The following is a 25,140-nucleotide window of genomic DNA, read 5'->3' as shown; positions in this document are numbered from 1 at the left end:
AAACTAAAAAGTAAAGTAAATAATAAAAAAAAATGTAAAGCGCCCCGTCCCGCCGAGCGCGCGCGTAGAAGCAAACGCATACGTATGTCGCACCCGCATATGAAAACGGTGTTCAAAACAGACATGGGAGGTATTGATGTGATCGTTAGAGCAATAATTCTAGCACTAGACCTCCTCTGTAACTCTAAACATACAGTGGGGACGGAAAATATTCAGACCCCCTTAAATTTTTCACACTTTGTTATATTGCAGCCATTTGCTAAAATCATTTAAGTTCATTTTTTTCCTCATTAATGTACACACAGCACCCAATATTGACAGAAAAATAGAATTGTTGACATTTTTGCAGATTTATTAAAAAAGAAAAACTGAAATATCACATGGTCCTAAGTATTCAGACCCTTTGCTCACTATTTAGTAGAAGCACCCTTTTGATCTAATACAGCCATTAGTCTTTTGGGGAAAGATGCAACAAGTTTCACACCTGGATTTAGGGATCCTCTGCAATTCCTCCTTGCAGATCCTCTCCAGTTCTGTCAGATTGGATGTTAAACGTTGGTGGACAGGCATTTTTAGGTCTCTCCAGAAATGCTAAATTGGGTTTAAGTCAGGGCTCTGGCTGGGCCATTCAAAAACAGTCACGGAGTTGTTGTGAAGCCACTCCTTCGTTATTTTAGCTGTGTGCTTAGGGTCATTGTCTTGTTGGAAGGTAAACCTTCAGCCCAGTCTAAGGTCCTGAGCACTCTGGAGAAGGTTTTCGTCCAGGATATCCCTGTACTTGGCCGCATTAATCTTTCCTTCGATTGCAACCAGTCGTCCTGTCCCTGCAGCTGGAAAACACCCCCACAGCATGATGCTGCCACCACCATGCTTCACTGTTGGGACTGTATTGGACAGGTGATGAGCAGTGCCTGGTTTTCTCCACACATACCACTTTGTTTGGGGCTTCTAAGTAATTTTCTAGCAAAAAAAATGATTTTAACTTGTAAACACCAAGTCTGAAAAATAGGTCAGTGGTTAAATAAAATACCATTTTCACCTTTTTTTAAATTCTTTGTTGCATCTCAGTGCTGCTAATCTTGTGCAGCTTCTTAGCAGCGGCTTTCTGTCTATATGCACTCCATATATGACAACAATAGGCTATAGGTGTCTAAGTTGTATTGAAATGGCCAGTCTCCATTGGAAGCCAGTGTGGTGACAACACAGGAGCACAATTTGAAAACAGGAACAGAGCATTGTCACCCTACAAAAGGAAATGCCTAAACATGGACATTTATGGCAGGGTTACTGAGTATTATTTTATTGAAAGCTGCAGATTTTAAAATATTGAAAAATCAGTTTTGAAATTACATTAACATGGTAATGATTAAATGAGATTCTAGCATTTAGTGTTACATATACTTTAATCGAATACTAAAGGCAAAACAATCACAAATTATTATTTTTTATTTCCCATGAATATTTTATTGACTTCTGCTTTGCAATTTTAATTGCTTTTGGTATACATGACAAGACAAGTATAAAGATAAGATATATCTAATACGTTTTCCTATTGCAGCGACAAGTTTCTTTACATATCATTTGCACTCTGAGCTCCTCTTCCATGCTTTCTTCTGATTCATCACACATATACTCTAATTCTTCACACACCTCATAATCATCCGTGTATGGGCAGTAATTGGCTGAAATCATTGAAGCACAGTTTTATTTATGCTGTACACTTGACACAGAACTAAACTCTCTCAATCAACTACCAACTACTCAGCATTAACTATTTGTAATCCTTAATGTGGCTCACACTAGTATATAAGATAAATATTATATTTACTGGCTTTAACCTTTTTTCTTTTAGATTTCTTCACTTGCTTCCTGTTTTCTGGCCTAGGCCAAAATTATGTCATACACCCTCGGAGTCTTCATAGGCATTTTTGTCTTTCATTTGGAGGGGGAGGAGGGAATTTCTAAGCTAAATACACCCTCTTGCCTGCATGCCTGAGTTATGGGCAGGAAGTAAATGCCAGGAAGGTAAAACCCACTCATGCACAGGTGAGCCACAGGGCTCACTGAGGTCCCACAAATGTTATTCTTGCCTAGGCACCAATAACTGTCCCAGATAAAAATAAATACATAAATTGATATCCAGGCATGGGGGAGGAGGCAGGGCAATATGAATATACACTATGGTGAAGGTCCGCCTTAAAGTGGAGTTCCACCCAAAAATGGAACTTCCGCTTTAAGTGCAGGTGACCCCCTGACATGCCACATTTGGAATGTCTTTTTTTTGGGGGGGGCGGGGGGGGCGGATATCCTCTTTTTAGAGGGATTCAGCTCCCACTTCCTCCCAGGGCACCACGGCGACAGATGCAAGTTCACCTCTCCCCCCTCCCTCTTGGCAATCATCTGGGACATGTCGCAGGTCCCAGATGATTGCCCGGCCAGTCACAGTATGCAGCGCGGCTCGTGCATGTGCAGTGCGTGCTCAGCTGTGAAGCCACAGCCGGGCGCCCACAGTGACAATGCTGAGGGGGGGAGAGGAGCGGGGCTCGTGGGGCAGGTGAGTGTCCAATTAATAAAAGTCAGCAGCTACAAAAAGTGTAGCTGCTGACTATTATATGGGTGGAACTCCACTTTAATTACCTGTAGCACCCTCTAGTGTACATAGTTGGTAGGAAAATGTAGTTGACTCACAGTAGCTTAAGTGAGTCTGTGCAATTGCTGTGGATTCAGATTTAGGACCTTTGGCAGACTTTTCAGGCTGAGAATTTAGTACCTACCCTAGCTTCTGGAAGCTTCTGGAAAGTTCCAGAACTTAATTAGAGGGTGTGTAGAGTGGAAAGTCTGAATATTCAAGGGATCTTTGCCAAACGCTGGGCAAGGACGGCTCAGAAGGTGGGGGGTGTCCCTTAAATATTGAAGAGCCTGCCCAGTGGGGTTTTTTCGCTGGTTGGAGGATGGAGTGCTGAGCTGAGGATCGTGAGGCCTGGGAGGGGACCCTGGGGCTGGGTTGGGGGATACGTGGGCTCTGCCTCCAGGCTGGAGCTGAGAAAGGATGCAGAAGAAGCTGATTAGGGGGATCTTCACCACCCTTCAGTCTTAACTGGAAGACACCCTGTCTAGCATGGGAGGACCTGTACAGCAGGAGGCCTGCACAGCAGTCTTAGCCAAAACAGCAGGAGTTATAGGGACAGTGTGAGTACCTCTACCGATCACCCCAAAAAGCCAACAAAGGGAGAAGGCAGCCAGATGCATTACTCAGCCAGCCAGAAATGTGTTGCAAATGTTATATTGAATTGCCTCTAGGGATGAGCCGAACACCCCCCGGTTCGGTTCGCAACAGAACATGCGAACAGGCAAAAAATTTGTTTGAACACGCGAACACCGTTAAAGTCTATGGGACACGAACATGAATTATCAAAAGTGCTAATTTTAAAGGCTTATATGCAAGTTATTGTCATAAAAAATGTTTGGGGACCCTGCCCCAGGGGACATGTATCAATGCAAAAAAAAGTTTTAAAAATGGCCGTTTTTTCTGGAGCAGTGATTTTAATAATGCTTAAAGTGAAACAATAAAAGTGAAATATTACTTTAAATTTCGTACCCGGGGGGGTGTCTATAGTATGGCTGTAAAGTGGCGCATGTTTCCTGTGTTTACAACAATCCCTGCACAAAATTACATTTCTAAAGGAAAAAAAGTTATTTAAAACTACTCGCGGCTATAATGAATTGGCGGTCCCGGAAATACACATAAATGTCATTGAAAAAAACGTGTTTACAACAGTCCCTGCACAAAATGACATTTCTAAAGGAAAAAAAGTTATTTAAAACTACTCGCGGCTATAATGAATTGGCGGTCCCGGAAATACACATAAATGTCATTGAAAAAAACGGCATACCGCTAGTAGCTTTAAATGAATTTTCCTGTCGCATCATGGCAGCATACACTTTAGGTTGTGACTCCGCCCCTCACAACCTGATAGAACCACATAACTATAACATGCAGAAAGGGCCCCCACCCCATTATACTCTTATTTTTCCTCACCTGTCAGGACCGAACAGATTAAGAAGCACCCCCTTACCACTTCACCCCAGCCAGGTTCTAGCCTCTCCTGGGTGGAAGTCCTTACCTGTACAGCCTCTAAACGAGCTAGATGGAAGGAGCCCCACTCTGGTGATCTCAGGGATATGTTAGCGGCTTTAGTATAAGCCTTAAACAGGCTTAGTTGTTTTGCAGCGGTCTCCAAGATTCTGTTTCCTTCACTGGGCGGCAGCCAGGGCGGCAGCTTTAAACACCTCCTGATGCTGTTCTTCTCTGCTCCTGCCCGTTCACTGTGTGTTTGGCTATCTGTGTGCTCTGTCTGCGATTCTGGTGTTCCCCCCCCTTCTGGGTAAGTGGCTGTCTTATCGCACGTACACTCTTTTTGTCTTACTCTGCAGGTTCTTACCTTCCTGTCTCTCTTAGTTGAATCACTCTTTTTCTCTATGGAGGCCACTGCCCCAGCAGATCACCATCAGCCTAATAGGTAAGGGGGAGGATCCTTTTGGTAAGTAGTGAAGACTGAAAAAGAGAGCAGTATTCCACTAATGCTGCCTAAATTGGTCAGCCCTATCAGGTCCTCAAGATCGTCAAAATCAAGACAAAAAGAGACCTCGCACAGACGAAGCCGCTCACGCGGAAGAAGTCGCTCAGGCCACAGGGGAAATCGCAGAAGGAGTCGATCCAGATCCTACTCAAGACATAGCCGCTCTTATTGCAGAAGTTCCCCTGCATGCAGACACCAGTCACCAGTGCACCCCTCCCGTCCTGTCGGGAACGCTTGCTGGGTTTGCGGGGCCACCACCCTACCGATAAACTGGCTTGTCGCAGATGCATCGACAAAGCCACCAAAGGGAAAGAGCCAGACGCCATAGAACTCTCCGGAGTCTCAACTCCGCAAGTCTCAACTCCTGATGCAGGGTTTACAGCCCAAAGCGCCTCACCCAGTCATCCCTGTACATCAAGGGAGCAAGAACTCCTGTCTGACACCGAAGAGCTGGAAACATAAGCAGGATTCGATTTTTCGCTAATAGAATCATTTGTTAAATCAGTCAAGGAAGTGATAAACTGGGAGGAGCCCAAAGAGACCCAACAGAAACAGAGGAAATATTTCCCAAATCTCAAAAGAGTTCCAGAGGCTTTCCCGTTCATCGATGAGTTAGATGAGCTGATCAAGGAGGAATGGCAGAATCCTAAAAAGAAGACTAGTCTAACTAACAGACTTGCCAAATTGTACCCACTCAAGAAGCCCAAGGTGTCCCCTCTAGTCTCCCCTCCAGTAGTAGACGCATCCTTGATGCGTCTAGCTAGACATGTGACGCTCCCTATCGAAGACGCTGTGACGTTTAGAGATGTGCTCGATAGGAAAGTTGACACTGACCTTAAAAGAGCTTACATATTTGCGGGAGGTACTGTTTAGTAGGAAGTGGGTGGAAGGCGCGTGATCAGACGCTTACATCAAGAAATGTATGGTTTATTTATGTAAAAGAATACAGACATATAGTCATATAGATATAAAATCATACAAATACTACATAATATTAAAAAAAAGGAAAAACAGGTAACAAAATAAGTACTAGGAAGTTAAAATTGGGGTGTGCCCATATTGAGGCAGGTATTTAAGAAAGGCTGACGCGTTTCGAGGAAAACCTCTTCATCAGAGCCAGGAGAACTGGAGCACAGTCTGTATGGGCCGGTAGGCCGACATGTGTACATGGGGAGAGGTGGTGTTGCTAGTAGGAGGATGTGTCCTGTGATGGACAATTGATTATTCCAAGTTCCATACCCAGGTGTTCTAGATGGGGTATAAATAAGAACAATATATACCGTACACTACAGACTGGAGACGTAAGATAAGTTAAGTTTACATTGAAAAATGCATTCATAAAATGATAAAAAGTATATAATAAAATATATTAGAAATAAAAATTACCATATCAGTACAAAAAATTAATGATAGGTAGTGGGATTTTGAAGCACAGAGCATGAGATTGTAGTCTAAATACATACAAATAAAAAAATCTACGCATACATAAGTGTACACACACATACTCGTGTACACATACATGCACATACTTACACGTGCATAATACAAACGCATGTAAATGCATAAAAGAAAAAAAAAAAAATATATATGCATATGAGGGGGGGGGGGGGGGGCGATGGTTGATGAAGTAAAAAGTGCTCTGAGACACATTGAGAGATATTGTCTCTGCGCATGGTAAAACCGTTTATGCTTTTGTCCAAAGGACATGTGCATGCGTGTAAAAACTCTGCCAGCACGTAAACGCTGTGCTGGAACAGATATGTGGAGGTATGCCCCTGTTCACTGAAAGCACAAATGGGGGCACAAAGATGGCCATGTGGTTTGTGCAAAAACAGAAATGTGTTCATTCAAATGGAAATCCACAAAAATGTATACAAAAATGCATATATCAAATGTACATAAAAATCTAAAACGCATATGCATATATATATACATAGATAAAGAAACAATATGCACAAAATAAATATATGTATATATTCACATAAATCTGTACACAATTATATATACACATACACACATATGCACACATATATATATATATATATATATATATATATATATATATATATATATATATATATACATGCACACATATACATGTCCACATGCATGCACACACATGTGGAGACCACCCCTACACAGCATGTATTGTGCCTATGTAGAACCAGTGTCATGGCGGTAGGGTGGGAATGTGTAGTTTGTGCAACGCAATAGCGGAGAGTGGCGGAAGTGGATACGTTAGGGGGGATAATCTGGTGTTGGTGACCAAATATTGGAGGTGGCAGACAGGTGGGCTGATGACAGAACGCACCTACCTATGGATGTAAATAGATTGTATTTTCTTTTTGCGGTGCTGTTAGGCTGTCAGATGTGCCTGTAGTGAAACATAAGTTGAGCAGGGAAAGTAAGCAAGCTCTTATGGACACTGCTGGGTTTAACAGGATAAGGAAGTTACAAAGACCATTGTGGCTGACCTGTCTCAGGAGAAGTGTGTAGACACAGCTACAAACTGTAAAGATCCTTTGGAGTGGAGAGCCGTGTGATCCTGGCAGCAGAAGGGGGGGGAGGAGGAGGGAGGAGGTGTCCTTGAGGCAGCTGATGCGGGAGGTGCCTGCAGACCAGCTGTGGCACTGGCCGTGGTGGGAAGAGCTATCTCCAGTTGGTCCTCAAGCAATGCAAAACTCGCTGCTGAGGGCGCGGACCAAGAGCAGATAGTCAAGGCCTTACAAGAACTTAGCCTTGCAGGGGATTTCATAGCAGAAGCTTCTGTGGACACTATTAGATCTGCATCAAGCTCTATGCTGGCCTCTGTAATGGCCAGAAGGGCGCTATGGCTAAAGCCCTGGTCGGCAGACCCCGCCTCTAAGTCCAACTCGTGCCGAATACCGTATGACGGGAAAAACCTCTTCGGGACGAAGTTGGATACAGCAATTTTCGAAAGTGACAGGCGGAAAGTCAGGCCTTTTTTGTCCCTTCGGACAAAAGATGGAAACAGCAGAGACCGCCTCCCTTCAGACGCAATCTCCTGGAGAGATACAGGGATGCAAAATCTTATAGGTCTGGGAAGGAATATAGAAGGAGCTGGAAGAACCCTCAGACATCCTTCCTTAAATTCCAGAAACCCAAAACCCCTCCGGCGACCAGAAGTCCTTTTGAAGGTGCGCCCGCCCAGCCAGCGGTAGTGGGTGCCAGACTCACAAAGTTCAGGCTGGTTTGGGTGGAAACAATAAAAGACCCATGGACGGTGGCCACCATCCAATTCGGGCACAGATAGTCGTTCAAAAGACGCCTCCCAAGGGATCAGTTTTGATCAACCAAACTACCACCATCCCGGGAGAAAAAGCTGTCATTAATCCAGTACATCCAGGATATTCTTCAAAAACAGACAATAGTGGAGGTTCCGCTAACACAAAGAGGCAAAGGCTTCTACTCCCCTCTTTTCTTAGTCAAAAAGAAGTCAGGGGATTTGCGTCCGGTCTTGGACCTGAAAAACCTCAACCGATCAATCCAGATAGAGTCGTTCAAAATGGAAAGCCTACAATCGATCCTCCAAGCAATAAACCTCGGAGATTGGATGCTTTCAATCGACCTCCAGGACGCATATCTGCATATCCCTATCCACGCCGCATTCCAGAAATTCCTTCGTTTCACCTTAAACCATCAGCACTTCCAATTCCAAAGCCTCCCGTTCTGGATTTCTACGGCACCCAGGACATTTGCGAAGGTCCTGTTACCCGTAATAGCTTACTTGAGGGAAAAAGGACTAAGGGTCCACCATTACCTGGACGATATCCTGCTTCTCTCAGACGGCCAGGAGTCTCTCATCCAACATCGGGAAATTCTAGTCTCCACACTGCAGGGTCTAGGGTGGCTAATAAATTGGAAGAAAAGCAATATCCAGCCCACCCAGAGAATGGTCTTCCTGGGAGCAGAACTGAACACCAGGGGAATACAGTGGAGCTCCCTCCAGAAAAAATACCTCTCCTAATCCAGAGAGTGAGGAAGTCAATCTCAACCACAACATTACCAGCCAGAGCATGCCTCAGTATCTTAGGCTCACTATCAGCGACCATTCCAATGGTCCAATGCGCCAGTGGGATGGCACGTCTATGTCCCAGCCGATCTCCATCTCAGAGGAGGTCAAGCAATCACTGCGATGGTGGACACGGCCTCACAACTTGAAGAGATGCTAGCACATAGTCACACCTCTGCAGGAGACAGTGACCTCAAATGCCAGCATGGAGGAGTGGGGGGCACACAATCAGAACTACGTGGCTCAGGGCCGCTGGCCATTCAGGTCACAGGATTCAGTTTTGAACGTGCTGGAAATGAAGGCAGCATTCCAAGCTCTCCTGGCCTTCAGCCCTCACCTGAGGGGGAAGCAGGTCCTTCTGAGAATGGACAACAGAATGGCTGTCGCCTACATCAACAGGCAGGGGGGCACCAGAAGCAGCTCCATGATGCAGGAGGTCCGTCCTGTTATAGAATGGGCAAAGCTGAACCTGTCAGACTTGAGGGCGGTTTACATCCCGGGAGCCCAGAACCTCTTGGCTGACTCACTGAGCAGGAGCTTCATCTCCAACAACGAGTGGTCCCTGAGTCCCCAGGCGTTCGCTCTCATATCTCGGACCTGGGGATCACCGGATATAGGTCTTGCAGCAACACCAGCAAATACGAAATGCCAGAGATTCTTGTCAAGAATTCCCTTTCCTACAGCAGAGGGAACGGATTGCCTCCAACACCCCTGGAGTTTTTGCATTCACATCTTTCCCCCGACTCCCCTCATAGCGAGATTCCTTCTAAGGTTCAAGAGATCAACGGCATTAGTAATTGCAGTGATCCCCTTTTGGCCCGGGGAGGCCATGGTTCACCACTCTCCTGCAACTGAACACGACAGACCCGCTCCCTCTCCCGTTTTCAGTGGACCATCTACTTCACCCGAACCCGGAAAAGCTACATTTGATGGCCTGGTAGACACCTTACTCCAGGCCAGAAGATCTACCACCAACAACACCTACAGAAGGGTCTGGGAAAAATTTGTCGCCTTTACTCAGCAGCAAGGCTGGGACTCATCCTCCCCTTCGGTATCACAAATTCTAGAATTTCTACAGTCGGGCCTAGAAAAAGGCCTTAGGTCAAGCACCCTGAAGGTCCAAGTGTCGGCCCTATCCGCCTTGACAGGAGTTAAATGGGCACAAGATCCCTTTATTATCCAGTTTCAAAGGGCCTGCCTAAAACGAAGGCCCCCTAGAAAACCTTCCTTCCCAGTCTGGGACCTCTCATTTGTTCTGGAAGCCCTCTCCAATGAACCTTTCTTCCCACTCGAGAACATCTCCCTCTGGGACCTAACACTAAAGGTTTCATTCCTGATAGCTATAACATCGGCTAAAAGGGTGTCAGAGATGCAAGCTTTACTGGCTAATGAACCATACCTGATCGTTTACCCAGACAGATTAGTCCTGAGGCCTTCAGATCGCTTCATCCCCAAAGTATCCTCATCCTTCCATTTCAACCAAGAGTTTAATCTCCCAGCACTTGTCACGGATCAGGGTAACCCTCATCCATTAGACGTCAAGAGCAACATCTTGGAGTACCTCTCGGCAACCAGATCCATCAGAAAAACGGAGAGCCTTCTAATTATCCCGCATGGATTCAAGAGAGGTCAGGCGGCATCTTCACGCACTATTGCGTCATGGCTAGTAAAAGCCATCAAGAAGTCTTATTCGCTAAGTAACCATGAGATACCTGAGGGCTTAAAAGCACATTCCACCATGGCAGTGGCAACTTCCTGGGTGGCCTACTGTAGAGTCTCGGCGGAAACCATTTGCAGAGCGGCCACCTGGTCTTCCAGGAACACCTTTATATCTCATTATAAGGTGGATTCTGCTCGCTTATCCACAGTGGATTTCGGAAGAACCGTTCTAGGCCAACTCTTCTATTCTTTGTTAATAAACTTAATTTGCATTCCCACCCAGTTGCGAGTTATTTCCCAAAGTGTATGCTGCCATGATGTGACAGGAAAATGGAAAATTGTATACTCACCTTTCCGTAATTTTCCTTTCCTGTCGCATCTTCATGGCAGCATGCAATCGCCCACCCTTCTGAGGTGATGTGTGTATATATACAGAGAGTACTGGGGCGGGGGCCCTTTCTGAAACTTATAGTTATGTGGTCCTATCAGGTTGTGGGGGCGGAGTCACAACCCAAAGTGTATGCTGCCATGAAGATGCGACAGGAAAAGAAAATTACGGAAAGGTGAGTATACAATTTTCCGTTTTTTTCCTTTAGAAATGTCATTTTGTGCAGGGACTGTTGTAAACACCGGAAACATGCGCCACTTTACAGGCATACTATAGACACCCCCCAGAGACAAAATTTAAAGGAATTTTTCACTTTTATTGTTTCACTTTAAGCATTATTAAAATCACCGCTCCCGAAAAAACAGCCGTTTTTAAATCTTTTTTTTGCATTGATACATGCCCCCTGGGGCAGGACTTTTTATGACAATACCATGCATATAAGCCTTTAAAATTTGCACTTTTGATTTCTCCCATAGACTTTTAAAGGGTGTTCCGTGGTTTTCGAACAGGCGAACACCCGAACACCCGACACTCGAGCATCGGGCTCATCCCTAATTGCCTCCATTATCTCTAGTGAAAAAAAAGGACTTACTGCATAAACCTTCCTCTGTACAGGCACCTGTACAGTTGGCACATCGTTGTCCTGGAGTATAAGGGATATTGATACGTTTCTGTTCATTTCCTCTGTAATAAAAGGAAAAAAATGTGACAAAAGCACACACACAAACACACAGATTAAGAGAAATAGGACCACATCACCCCAAGCATGCCAACTATTACTCAACGCAAGACAAAACGTGTTCCACACATGGCTTCCTTGCTATAATCAGATCTCATTGTTTCTTGATTGATCTTGGTCTGTGAAGGTTCTCACTTATCCAGGTCATGGTATACAGTATCCAGTAATAGATGGTTTAATATAAATGGCCTTGTTCTGTATCGTTGAAGGTGTAGTGCAATGCTAAAAGCATATTGCAATTTGTCCAGGCAGCTTGTGCAGCTTTCAGTGTCAGGAACTTTTCTGTCTCCTTATACTGTATGTAAACCTAAAACATTTTGTCCTTATCATGGAGTACAGGACACAATAATCAGTTTCTAGACCATAGGTTATAGGCCGCTACCTTCAAGTGACTAGACACTGGCAAAAGCTTTTTCTGGGTCTTCCCCATAGTGTATCCAATAAAACCCCTCCCACAACATGAAGCTTCAGTTTTTTGCAAGTGTCCTTAGGTGATGGACCACTTCTCCGCTTGGAGAACAGTTTATTACTATTTTTCACCAGATTTCTTTTACCATACTTTGACTGACACTTCTATCAAAATCTAACTGCTTATGCCTTTACGGCTCACTTTCCTGATTGTTTACCCTCAAGTATACTTTGAAAACCATACCCAAAACTCTCAATAGGTTATATTTTACTGTATGTGTCCTACTGAGGAGATTGCTCTTTGCTTCCTGTCCTGGAGAAGCGACAAGATATGAAAAGATATCTCCCCAGAGTAAGAGGAATTTCCATCCTAGACAGTTGTGACCAGAGCATTTACATCCTTTGGAAGATTTCCCCTTACCACTTATTCTGATGACAATTTAAAGTTTTGAATTTCCCTTCACTTTCTGTCTCACTGACAATGGCCACCAGAACAAATAGAGAGGTGAATCTCCCCAGCAGGAAAACAAAAAGCAAAAAGAGGATCCAACTTTTTCCTGTTCTATCCAAAATGTGTTTAAAACGTTTTGCCTCTACATAATTCCCCTATTCCTACCTATCCTCCTGCTTTGTTTAAGAAAGATCTGTATACTTACCTTCTTTTTTTTTTTTTTTTTTTTTTTTAGTACCGTCTGGTCATGTGATCTGGCTCTACTGTTTTATTGAACACTCAAAAACAGCTGAGAATTCCAGGAGCCGTGACATCACCCATAGGCTCCATGTCTCAACTGTTGTTGGCGCTTCCATCCTCTCTCCTGCAGCAGCCACCTGACACAGGGGATCCAGAGCTGTGGGATCACGTGACTGGACCAGAACAGACTAAAAAAAAATAGGTATATAGCTCTTTTTTTACACAAGTTAGGCAGGATAGTTAGCAGAAGGAGATAGGGAACACTTTAGGGATAGTTAGTGTTAGGCTTGAATTCCATCTTAATATACTGTAATATAATGTACAATGTATTAAAAGACTCTAACCCATAAAAGCATTTAAAGTGGCTGTAAACCTTTTTTTTTTTTGTATTTAAACAACAAACATGTCTATACTTACCCGCTCTGTGCAATGGTTTTGCACAGAGCAGTCCCAATCCTCTTCTTCTGGGGTCCCCTGCTGGTGCTCCAGGCCCCTCCTATTCATCGGGTGCCCCCACTGAAAGACACTTTCCATGGGGGTACCCGTGCGGGCTCACTCTGAGTCCCACTGCTGCATCCATTGACACAGACAGCGGGACTCTGCCTCAACCTCCGCTCCCGTGTCACAGGATTTGATTGACAGCAGCCAATGGCTCCCGCTTCTATCAATCTATCCATTAAGGAGAGAGACAGTGGCTAGATTGAATCGGGCTCAGGTTAAAAAAAGGGGGGGTCGGGGGGGGGGGGCGCTGGAGCACAGAAGGTTTTTCACCCTAAAATGGTAGTAAACCGTTGGGCGTTTTTAAACATTTTCTCTTGTGCCCTGCAAGGTAAAGGCATAATGTGCTAGTATGCATCGCATAGAATGCATTAAGGTGAAAAATCCTAAGGCTTTACAACTACTTTAAACAACCCGCAACATATCCACAAGGGCATCTTTCAAAAAATGATCAGAAATAATAACACCACCAAGCGAATATAAATGTTTACTAGTGTGGACAAGACCCAGGTCAAACTTACAAATACATCATTTAATATATTAAAGAGAACATTATTAAGGATGTAATCCCAAAACCTTAAAGGTCTTGTAAAGTCTCATGTTTTTTCACCTTAATGCATTCCATGCATTAAGGTGAAAAACCTTCTGTGCTTCAGCTGCCCCCCCCAGCCCCCCCCCCCCCTTTCTTACCTGAACTTGATCATTCCAGCAACGAGCATGAGCCCAGAGGCTCCAGCCACTGTCTCGGGTCCTCATTGGATAGATTGATAGCAGCGTGAGCCATTGGCTCCAGCTGTTGTCAATCAAGTCTAATGACGCGGGAACCAATGTCAATGGACGCAGCAGGGGGACTCATAAACGCACCCCCATGGATGCCCCCATGGAAAACGGCTCTCCGTGGGGGCACCCGATAAGGAGGAGGAGCCAGGAGCACCAATGGGGCACCCCAAAAAAAGGAGGATTGGGGATGCTCTGTGCAAAACCATTGCTCAGAGCAGGTAAGTATAACATGTTTGTTATTTAAAAAAAAAAAAACTTTACAATCACTTTAACATACATTAAAGTTATATATTCAATGTAGTGTAAACCACGAATGTGACACAGAAAACAAGCTCAAGCAATCATAGAGAATTCAGTGTAAAGGAGAGATTGCATGCTGGTCCAAATTAATTATTGTACAAATACATGGCAAAAAGATGAAACAGGAGAGCTCCAAAACTAGTGGACATCAAACCATCACACGTATATGAACGTGTTGGATGTTCCATTCCAAAACCATTGGCATTAATATGAAGTTGGCCTCTACTCTTCTGGGAAGGCTTTCCATCAGATTTTGGAGAATGTCTGTGGAAATATGTGTCCATTAAAGTAGTTGTAAAGGCACAAGGTTTTTTTACCTTCATGCATCCTATGCATGAAGGTGAAAAACCTTTTGTGTGCAGAAGCCGGCCCAGCCCACCCAATACTTACCTGAGCCCCCTCTCGATTCAGCGATGTCCACGAAAACCTTGGCTCTCTGGGGACTCGCATTCCTAATTGGCTTTTGGCAGCAGTGGGAGCCATTGGCTCCCGCTGCTGTCAATCACAGCCAGTGAGCCAATCAGGAGACAGAGGGCCCAGGGTCGAGCCACGGCTCCATGTGGGGCTGGACACATGGAGCTGTGGCTCGGGAGCGCACCCATTTGGGTGCCCCCACAGCAAGCTGCTTGCTGTGGAGGTATCCAGCAGGAGGGAGGGGCCAAGAGGATGTGGAACCCAAGAAGAGGAGGATCGGGGCTGCTCTGTGCAAAACCACTGCACTGAGCAGTAAAGATGAGCCGAACACCCCCCGGTTCGGTTCGCATCAGAACCTGCGAACGGACCGAAAATTTGCATGAACGTTAGAACCCCATTGATGTCTATGGGACTTGAACGTTCAAAATCAAAAGTGCTAATTTTAAAGGTCAATTTGCATGGTATTGTCCTAAAAAGGGTTTGGGGACCCGGATCCTGCCCCAGGGGACATATATCAATGCAAAAATAAGTTTTAAAAACGGCTGTTTTTTCGGGAGCAGTGATTTTAATGATGCTTAATGTGAAAAAAAAAAAGGGGAAATATTCCTTTAAATATCGTACCTGGGGGGTGTTTATAGTATGCCTGTAAAGTGGCGAGTGTTTCCCGTGCTTAGAACAGTCCCTGCACAAAATGACATTTTTAAAGGAATAAAAGTCATTTAAAACTTCTTGCGGCTTTAATGTAATGTCGGGTCCTGGCAATATGGATGAAAATCAGTGAGACAAACGGCATGGGTACCCCCTAGTCCATTACCAGGCCCTTTGGGTCTTGTATGGATAGTAAGGGGAACCCCGCACGCAAATTAAAAAAAGGAATGTTGTGGGGCCACCAGGCCCTATATACTCTGAACAGTAGTATACAGGCGGTACAAACAAGACAGGGACTGTAGGTTTGTTGTTAAGTAGAATCTAAAGATAAAAACAATGTGTCTGCGCTAGAAAAAATCGCTACACTCAAAGTGCAGTATTAATATAAACAACATAGATGTTGATATAAATGTGCATGCGTGAAAATACCCCTAAGTGCTAAAGTATAAAGTGCACAATGCTATGTAAAACACAGAATGTGAGTGATCAAACAAAACAACATATCAATTAAAATATCAAAATAAAATACAAGAGAATATAACAAATAGTGAATAAATGAAATCCAAAACCGTGTATATCCAATGATATAAAAGTGCCCAAATAAATTAGTCCAAAGATTTGGTGAATTTCACATATCCTATCTTCCAAAATGTGCCACCAAGAAACATGCTGTGGTGTCTTCCAGCCGCCCCCACAGGTGTATATGCTCACCTTCCTATGTGTGACACAGCGATTAAACTATGTCAAACAAAGCCTTGGAGCCACTCCTGTGCTCATTAGGAACCAGCTGTGCAAACTTCCAATGTTCTCAAATGGAGATGGTTTATGCAAGAGAAAAAAACTCCATAGCGCAATATGTAGGTATAAAGGATTTTAATCAAATAATTAACTCCCCTAGCTGGGGTACTCACATATTGTGGGTGCGTGAGTGCACCATCCTTAACAAGCATAAAACGGTCAATCTCTCGGTGTGGCGTGCGGTGTGGCGTATGTAACGAAAAAACTCCTTCTCTCTCTCTGCTGACAGCTCCGTCCAGGCCCCTCCCCTACGCGTGTTCGGCACCGGGACCACGTGCCTTCTTCAGGGTAGAATCTGTTTGTAATTTTGAACTGGTACATTTTTAACATGTTCAGAAAAAAAATCTATTTTAAGCTTTTTGGAAAACATAGGGAAGGGTTATCACCCATGTGACATTGGTTTTGCTGTCTGTGCTTCTCTTCACCTCACTTTTTGTCCCAATGACAAATGTTTTTTGAAAAATTTGGGGTTTTTAGTGAAACAAGGATTGGTGATAAAGCATCAGTGGAAAGGAGAAACGTTTTTCCCAAATTAACTCTTACAGGAGAAAATTTCCCTTCCTAGGGGTAGATTTCATCTCACTTCCTGTTGTCTCCTTCCGTTTGCAAGTAGGAGTCATTTGTAAGTTGGATGTTTGAAAGTAGGTGCCTGCCCTATATACTCAGCAGATATTTGGGCCTTAGGTGTTGGTGTTGCCACAACACTGTAAGCCCTCACAGGGCACTGCTGTGAAATATTAGATCAAGAATTGTAATTACATGCCCCTGTTGAACAGGGGCAGAAAAATTGGGCCTTTGGTGATGGTGGTGGTGGTGCTGGTGCCACAACACTGTAAGTCCTCACAGTTACTCTTGGTGGGCGCTGGAACGGGCCCTGCTGTGAAATATTATATCAAGAATTGTAATTACATGCCCCTGTTGAACAGGGGCAGGAAAAATTGGGCCTTTGGTGGTGGTGGTGCTGGTGCCATAACACTGTAAGTTCTCACAGTTACTCTTGGTGGGCGCAGAAACGGGCCCTGCTGTGAAATATTAGATCAAGAATTCTAATTACATGTCCCTGTTGAACAGGGGCAGAAAAATTGGGCCTTAGGCACTGGTGCTGGTGCCACAACACTGCAGCCCCTCATAGATACTCTAGTTGGAGCGCAGGAACTAGTCCTGCTGCAAAGAATTGCATCAAAAATTGTAATTACACGCCCCTGTTAAACAGGGCCTGAAAAATTGGGCCTTAGGCACTGGTGCTGGTGCCACAACACTGCAACCCCTCACAGATACTCTAGTTGGAGTGCAGGAACTAGCCCTGCTGCAAAGAATTGCATCAAAAATTGTATTTACACGCCCCTGTTAAACAGGGGCTGAAAAATTGGGCCTTGGGCACTGGTGGCAGCGCCCAGAACCAAAAGTGTTCTTACAAGCTATCAGCATGATCATTGAGGAGGAAGAGGATAATTACTCAGCATAACAGGATAGTCACTCAGCATCAGCATAGGCAGTCTTTGAAGGGATCTGAGATTTCAAAAAAAATTATTCGGTTACATCAGCATCAGGTGCTTGGTAGCCGGTGGTGATCCAAGACTGATTCATTTTTATGAAGGCCAGTCGATCGACTGAGTCGGTGGACAGATGCACCCTGTGATCGGTTACAAAGCCTCCAGCAGCACTGAATGTGCGTTCCGAAAGAACGCTGGATGCAGGACAGGCCAGTAGCTCAATTGCATACTGTACAAGCTCTGGCCAATGATCCATCCTCAAGACCCAGTAACCCAGAGGATTTTCGGTGTGAAAGGTGTCCAAGTCAGATCTTGCCCCTAGGAATTCATGCACCATGTAAAACAGACGCTGGCGATGGTTGCTGGAACCGATCATACCTTGGGGCTGTGGACTAAAAAATTGTCTGAACGGGGAGTGCGCATGCGCGAGAGCTCCGACATGGCTACCTGAGCCGGGAGCTCCGCACCACCCCGGACCTTTGAGCCGCACTAGAGCCGCCTTAGCCCACCGATCAGCATCCCACCGCCCCATCGGTGCCCGGGTCACTCGGGGGAATCCGCAGTGATGTCCGGTCCCCCGGTCCATCAAGATCTCGGCCTGCAATTTGACACGGCGGGAGCGGACGGGAATACCAAGATGGCCGCCAGCACGGACATGTTCCAGCAGCATGCAGCCCCACACACAAAGGCTCCGGATCACAGGCCAGTACTCACCCCACCGACCCTAACCTATGCCCAAGCAGCACAAGGACCCTATAATATGCCCCAGGCAGCCCATCTGGGCCCCCTAAAACACCAGGCCCCTTCTAAGGCCTCCGTGGACCCCTTGAACCATGCACACCAGGAGCAATATGCCCAGGCCGCGTCCATACAGGCCCAACAACTCTCTGCACACCAGTCTACAGGCTACTCAGTCAGTGACTTCACAGCATTCCAGGAAGACCTGTTCACAAAATTCTCTTCTTTACTAGAGAAAGGTCTTGCCAGCACAGCTAATCAGATAACCGACACTATTAAAGCGGACCTTTCTAGTTTGGGCTCCAGACTAGAAGCCATGGAGGATAAAATAGAGAGCACAGTCTCAAGAACCAACCAAAACACTGCCCACCTCCAGACTATTCAAGAACAACTGGACTTGGCCCTCTCCAGGATCGACGAACTGGAAAACAGGTCTAGGAGGTATAATTTTAGAATCAGAGGCCTCCCGGAAACCTACACGGATATCCCCTCCACGGTACAGGATATTATCTCTGAACTTATACCAAATATCCCGCCACAACGTCTTGAGCTGGACAGGGCTCACAGGGCTCTCGGGCCCCCCAGACAGGATGGATCGCTCAGAGACATAATTGTGAAACCGCACTTTTTTGCGGTTAAGGAGGAGGTCATGCGACAATCACGCTTGAAACCTAAGCTGCAACACCGGGGGCACCAGATTCAGGTATTTGCAGATTTGACCCCGGCCACCATCCAAAGAACACTAAAACCTCTCCTTACGGTCCTTTTACAACGGGACATTAAGTAGCGCTGGTCCTTCCCTTTTGCCGTAAAGTTCACTTTGCAGGGCAAGACCCATTCATTCTCCAGCCTCCCAGATGGCGAAAGACTGTTTCTGTCCCTTAAGTTAATCTCCCAGGAGGCACCTATGGACTTTTCCACTTCTTCTTCAGGTTCGACCAAGCGTCCTCCTCCTGGCAGCCCCGTTTCCCCCCTCTGGAACAAAGGTCTCTCCAAGAAGAGCAAGGACGGTAGACCTCCGTAAGAGTCAGCATGGTCCTTCATTCACCAATGGCCTTTATTGGTCTTTTTTTGGGCAGTAGTCCCTTCTGTTGACGGAGCTGGAGCTCCAACCCCCCCCCTACAACCGGGCTCTGTAGGCCCCTATTCAAGGTCATTCCTTTCTTCTTGAACTACTTCCACTGCAAACATCCTAAGTGCATTGACGAGAGACATCGTCTTCGACCAACTTACCTGCAGTCCACGACTTCTTGGAGCTGGTCAGCGTAACCCTTTGCCCTCCGGGTGAAGAATCGATCCACATGTACCAGGCTCCCTTAGGTCGACAGGGGATGTCTCCCCCACAGAAGAGTCTTTTGGGGGACTGGTTTACACGGGGCTACTGTTATAGGTCCTACCCCGACTGTTTTGGGGTCAACATTTTTACTCCCTAATCCATTCCTCACACCTTTTTTGAATATGACCCGGTTTACGGGGTCTCCCCCCCCCTCGGCGTTCCGGGCCTCTCTGAACCCCTCCCCCCCGCTAGGCCGGGGGGGTTTGGGGGAGGTGGAAGGGAGGGGGGTGATGTCTCCCGGCCTCAGTTTTTGAGTTTTCATATTTGGCCTCCCATTTTGAGCCGGGAGTTTTGGGCTGATTAAACCTGAGTTGTAATTTTTTTTCATTAGTGCGAAAGTTTTGTTGTAAACGCATTGTTTAGAAAGGATCCGGGGTGGACCCCTTGCGCCTCCACTCATTTCCAGAGAACCGCTAGTGTCCTTTGGACTTGAGGCTTCAGTCATACTTGCTGGTTAGGGATGAGCCGAACACCCCCCTGTTCGGTTCGCACCAGAACATGCGAACAGGAAAAAAGTTCGTTCGAACACGCGAACACCGTTAAAGTCTATGGGACATGAACATGAATAAACAAAAGCGCTAATTTTAAAGGCTTATATGCAAGTTATTGTCATAAAAAGTGTTTGGGGATCTGGGTCCTGCCCCAGGGGACATGGATCAATGCAAAAAAAATTTTTAAAAACGGCCGTTTTTTCAGGAGCAGTGATTTTAATAATGCTTAAAGTCAAACAATAAAAGTGTAATATCCCTTTAAATTTCGTACCTGGGGGGTGTCTATAGTATGCCTGTAAAGGGGCGCATGTTTCCTGTGTTTAGAACAGTCTGACAGCAAAATGACATTTTGAAGGAAAAAACTCATTTAAAACTACCCGCGGCTATTGCATTGCCGACAATACACATAGAAGTTCATTGATAAAAACGGCATGGGAATTCCCCAAAGGGGAACCCCGAACCAAAATTAAAAAAAAAAAAATGACGTGGGAGTCCCCCTAAATTCCATACCAGGCCCTTCAGGTCTGATATGGATATTAAGGGGAACCCTGGCCAAAATTAAAAAAAAAAAATGACGTGGGGTTCCCCCTAAATTCCATACCAGACCCTTGAGGTCTGGTATGGATTTTAAGGGGAACCCCGCGCCAAAAAAAAAAAAAAACGGCGTGGGGTCCCCCCAAAAATCCATACCAGACCCTTATCCGAGCACGCAACCTGGCAGGCCGCAGGAAAAGAGGGGGGGACAAGAGTGCGGCCCCCCCTCCCTCCTGAACCGTACCAGGCCACATGCCCTCAACATTGGGAGGGTGCTTTGGGGTAGCCCCCCAAAACACCTTGTCCCCATGTTGATGAGGACAAGGGCCTCATCCCCACAACCCTGGCCGGTGGTTGTGGGGGTCTGCGGGCGGGGGGCTTATCGGAATCTGGAAGCCCCCTTTAACAAGGTGACCCCCAGATCCCGGCCCCCCCCTGTGTGAAATGGTAAGGGGGTACATAAGTACCCCTACCATTTCACGAAAAAAGTGTCAAAAATGTTAAAAATGACAAGAGACAGTTTTTGACAATTCCTTTATTTAAATGCTTCTTCTTTCTTCTATCTTCCTTCATCTTCTGGTTCTTCTGGCTCTTCTGGTTCTTCCTCCGGCGTTCTCGTCCAGCATCTCCTCCGCGGCGTCTTCTATCTTCTTCTCCTCGGGCCGCTCCGCACCCATGGCATGGGGGGGAGGCTCCCGCTCTTCTCTTCTTCTTTTCTTTTCTTCTTCTCTTCTTCATTTTCTTCTTCGGGCCGCATCGCAATCCATGCTGGCATGGAGGGAGGCTCCCGCTGTGTGACGGCGCTCCTCGTCTGACAGTTCTTAAATAACGGGGGGGGCGGGGCCACCCGGTGACCCCGCCCCACTCTGACGCACGGTGACTTGACGGGACTTCCCTGTGACGTCACGGGGAATGCCACAGGGAAGTCCCGTCATGTCCCGTGCGTCAGAGGGGGGCGGGGTCACCGAGTGGCCCCACCCCCCGTTATTTAAGAACTGTCAGACGAGGAGCGCCGTCACACAGCGGGAGCCTCCCTCCATGCCAGCATGGATTGCGGAGCGGCCCGGAGAAGAAAATGAAGAAGAGAAGAAGAGAAGAAGAGAAGAGCGGGAGCCTCCCCCCCATGCCATGGGTGCGGAGCGGCCCGAGGAGAAGAAGATAGAAGACGCCGCGGAGGAGATGCTGGACGAGAACGCCGGAGGAAGAACCAGAAGAGCCAGAAGATGAAGGAAGATAGAAGAAAGAAGAAGCATTTAAATAAAGGAATTGTCAAAAACTGTCTCTTGTCATTTTTAACATTTTTGACACTTTTTTCGTGAAATGGTAGGGGTACTTATGTACCCCCTTACTATTTCACACAGGGGGGGGGGCCGGGATCTGGGGGTCACCTTGTTAAAGGAGGCTTCCAGATTCCGATAAGCCCCCCGCCCGCAGACCCCCACAACCACCGGCCAGGGTTGTGGGGATGAGGCCCTTGTCCTCATCAACATGGGGACAAGGTGTTTTGGGGGGCTACCCCAAAGCACCCTCCCAATGTTGAGGGCATGTGGCCTGGTACGGTTCAGGAGGGAGGGGGGGCCGCACTCTCGTCCCCCCCTCTTTTCCTGCGGCCTGCCAGGTTGCGTGCTCGGATAAGGGTCTGGTATGGATTTTTGGGGGGACCCCACGCCGTTTTTTTTTTTTTTTTTTGGCGCGGGGTTCCCCTTAAAATCCATACCAGACCTGCAGGGTCTGGTATGGAATTTAGGGGGAACCCCACGTCTTTTTTTTTTTTTTTTTTTATTTTGGCCGGGGTTCCCCTTAATATCCATATCAGACCTGAAGGGCCTGGTATAGAATTTAGGGGGACTCCCACGTCATTTTTTTTTTTTAATTTTGGTTCGGGGTTCCCCTTTGGGGAATTCCCATGCCGTTTTTATCAATGAACTTCTAAGTGTATTGTCGGCAATGCAATAGCCGCGGGTAGTTTTAAATGAGTTTTTTCCTTCAAAATGTCATTTTGCTGTCAGACTGTTCTAAACACAGGAAACATGCGCCCCTTTACAGGCATACTATAGACACCCCCCAGGTACGAAATTTAAAGGGATATTACACTTTTATTGATTGACTTTAAGCATTATTAAAATCACTGCTCCTGAAAAAACGGCCGTTTTTAAAACTTTTTTTTGCATTGATCCATGTCCCCTGGGGCAGGACCCAGGTCCCCAAACACTTTTTATGACAATAACTTGCATATTAGCCTTTAAAATTAGCACTTTTGATTTTTCCCATAGACTTTTAAAGGGTGTTCCGCGGCATTCGAATTTGCCACGAACACCCCAAATTGTTCGCTGTTCGGCGAACTTGCGAACAGCCAATGTTCGAGTCGAACATGAGTTCGACTCGAACTCGAAGCTCATCCCTATTGCTGGTAGACTGAAGGCGAATAGTGGGGAATAAGTGGATACTAATCCGTTACTCCCCATGGGTCCTGTCAGGAGACCCATGTCTTTGTTATTGATTGTGTGTCCCCCCCCCCCCCAATTTCCTTCCCCTCCCATCCCTCTTCTCTTTTCTAGCCTGTCAATGGGAGAGTATCCCACACAACACCCTAACAGTCCTCGGAGGTCTCCACAACGCCATTTACCATGAGAAAAGTAGAAGACATCTAACGATAAGTGACTGCTGGATCAGTGGCATCTCTCCCTTCTGTTCTAATGACTGACACGAATCTAAAGGAAATTGCTCTAGGGGTGGCTTCTCATAACGTTCAGGGCATGAATTCTCCCAGGAAAAGGAGACTAGCTTTTGACTACTACAAATCTCTTAAACTAGATGTAGTCCTGCTTCAGGAGACGCACTTTCCGATCCGGTACGACCCCAAATTCCTCCACTCACACTACCCACCCTTTTACCTCGCTAATGCTCCTAATAAGACGAAGGGGGTGGCAATTCTTTTCTCTACAAACACCAAATTCTCACACATCTCTGACTTTAAAGATCCAGAGGGGAGGTTTGTTCTTGTGAAGGGCACTCTGGAAGGAGTTCTATACTCTATTATCTCGTACTAGCCTCGAACAAGAGTCAAGCTACTTTCTTCCAGGATCTCTTTGCAACCCTAGAACCACTCCTGGAAGGCAAGGTCATACTAGGGGGAGACTCAAACGTGGCGTTTGATCAGGGTCTAGATAAAACAAACCCCCCCAAAGACCAGCTCACGTGCCCCATGAAATTAAGCACCAGAGTTGCAATAATTCTACATTCTCAGGGATTAGTTGACATCTGGAGGGAACTGAACCCCAAAAGTAGAGATTACACACACTTCTCCTCTCCCCACCAATCATACGCCAGAATTGACCACATCCTCATCCCTGCACATCTCATACCCTTGGCAAATAAGGCTTCAATTATAGACACAGCATGATCAGACCATTCATTGGTCCTCCTCTCCCTGAGAAACATCCTCTTGGGGAGAGGTGGCTCCTTTTGGCGCCTAAATGAGTCGCTCTTGAGCGACCCAAGCCACACCAAGGTGATAGCAAACGCCATTAAAGAATACTTCCTTCTAAATGACGTGGATAACATTTCACCTGAGGTCCTCTGGGCTGCCCATAAGGCTACCATTCGAGGTGTACTCATCAGGTTAGCCACCCAGTCCAAAAAGGAGCGCCTAATCGATATCCAACGGCTAGAAAATTCCTTTATTTCCCTAAAAGCAGACCACAAAAAACACCCATCTAGGGAGCTATTACAAAGACTAGAGGCAATAAGACTCGAGCTTAATCTAGTGTTAATGGCTAAAGCCCATCAGCCTTAGCCCACCGATCAGCATCCCACCACCCCATCGGTGCCCGGGTCACTCGGGGGAATCCGCAGTGATGTCCGGTCCCCCGGTCCATCGAGATCTCGGCCCGCAATTTGATACGGCGGGAGCGGACGGGAGTACCAAGATGGCCGCCAGCGCGGACATGTTCCAGCAGCATGCAGCCCCACACACAAAGGCTCCGGATCACAGGCCAGTACTCACCCCACCGACCCTAACATATGCCCAAGCAGCACAAGGACCCTATAATATGCCCCAGGCAGCCCATCTGGGCCCCCTAAAACACCAGGCCCCTTCTAAGGCCTCCGTGGACCCCTTGAACCATGCACAACTGGAGCAATATGCCCAGGCCGCGTCCATACAGGCCCAACAACTCTCTGCTGCACACCAGTCTACAGGCTACTCAGTCAGTGACTTCACAGCATTCCAGGAAGACCTGTTCACAAAATTCTCTTCTTTACTAGAGAAAGGTCTTGCCAGCACAGCTAATCAGATAACCGACACTATTAAAGCAGACCTTGCTAGTTTGGGCTCCAGAATAGAAGCCATGGAGGATAAAATAGAGAGCACAGTCTCAAGAACCAACCAAAACACTGCCCACATCCAGACTATTCAAGAACAACTGGACTTGGCCCTCTCCAGGATCGATGAACTGGAAAACAGGTCTAGGAGGTATAATTTTAGAATCAGAGGCCTCCCGGAAACCTACACGGATATCCCCTCCACGGTACAGGATATTATCTCTGAACTTATACCAAATATCCTGCCACAAAGTCTTGAGCTGGACAGGGCTCACAGGGCTCTCGGGCC

General features: G+C 46.4%; 1 protein-coding gene across 1 annotated transcript in view; it reads right to left on the bottom strand.

Annotated features, from left to right (window-relative positions):
- Positions 1 to 331: 331 nt before the first annotated feature.
- LOC141139237 (cysteine-rich secretory protein 2-like) overlaps positions 332 to 25,140 on the bottom strand; it is a 121,750-nt gene continuing 96,941 nt past the window's right edge. The window contains exons 7-8 of the mRNA XM_073625174.1: positions 11,253 to 11,344; positions 332 to 1,682 (exon numbers count right to left, since the gene is read on the bottom strand). Coding sequence (XP_073481275.1) covers positions 1,537 to 1,682; positions 11,253 to 11,344 — 238 coding nt within the window. The 3' untranslated portion in view covers positions 332 to 1,536. The remainder of the gene's footprint in view (positions 1,683 to 11,252; positions 11,345 to 25,140) is intronic.

Source organism: Aquarana catesbeiana, linkage group LG04 (genome assembly GCF_042186555.1).
Source record: "Aquarana catesbeiana isolate 2022-GZ linkage group LG04, ASM4218655v1, whole genome shotgun sequence".
Taxonomy (NCBI): Eukaryota; Metazoa; Chordata; class Amphibia; order Anura; family Ranidae; genus Aquarana; species Aquarana catesbeiana.
This window is presented reverse-complemented; position numbering and strand designations above follow the sequence as displayed.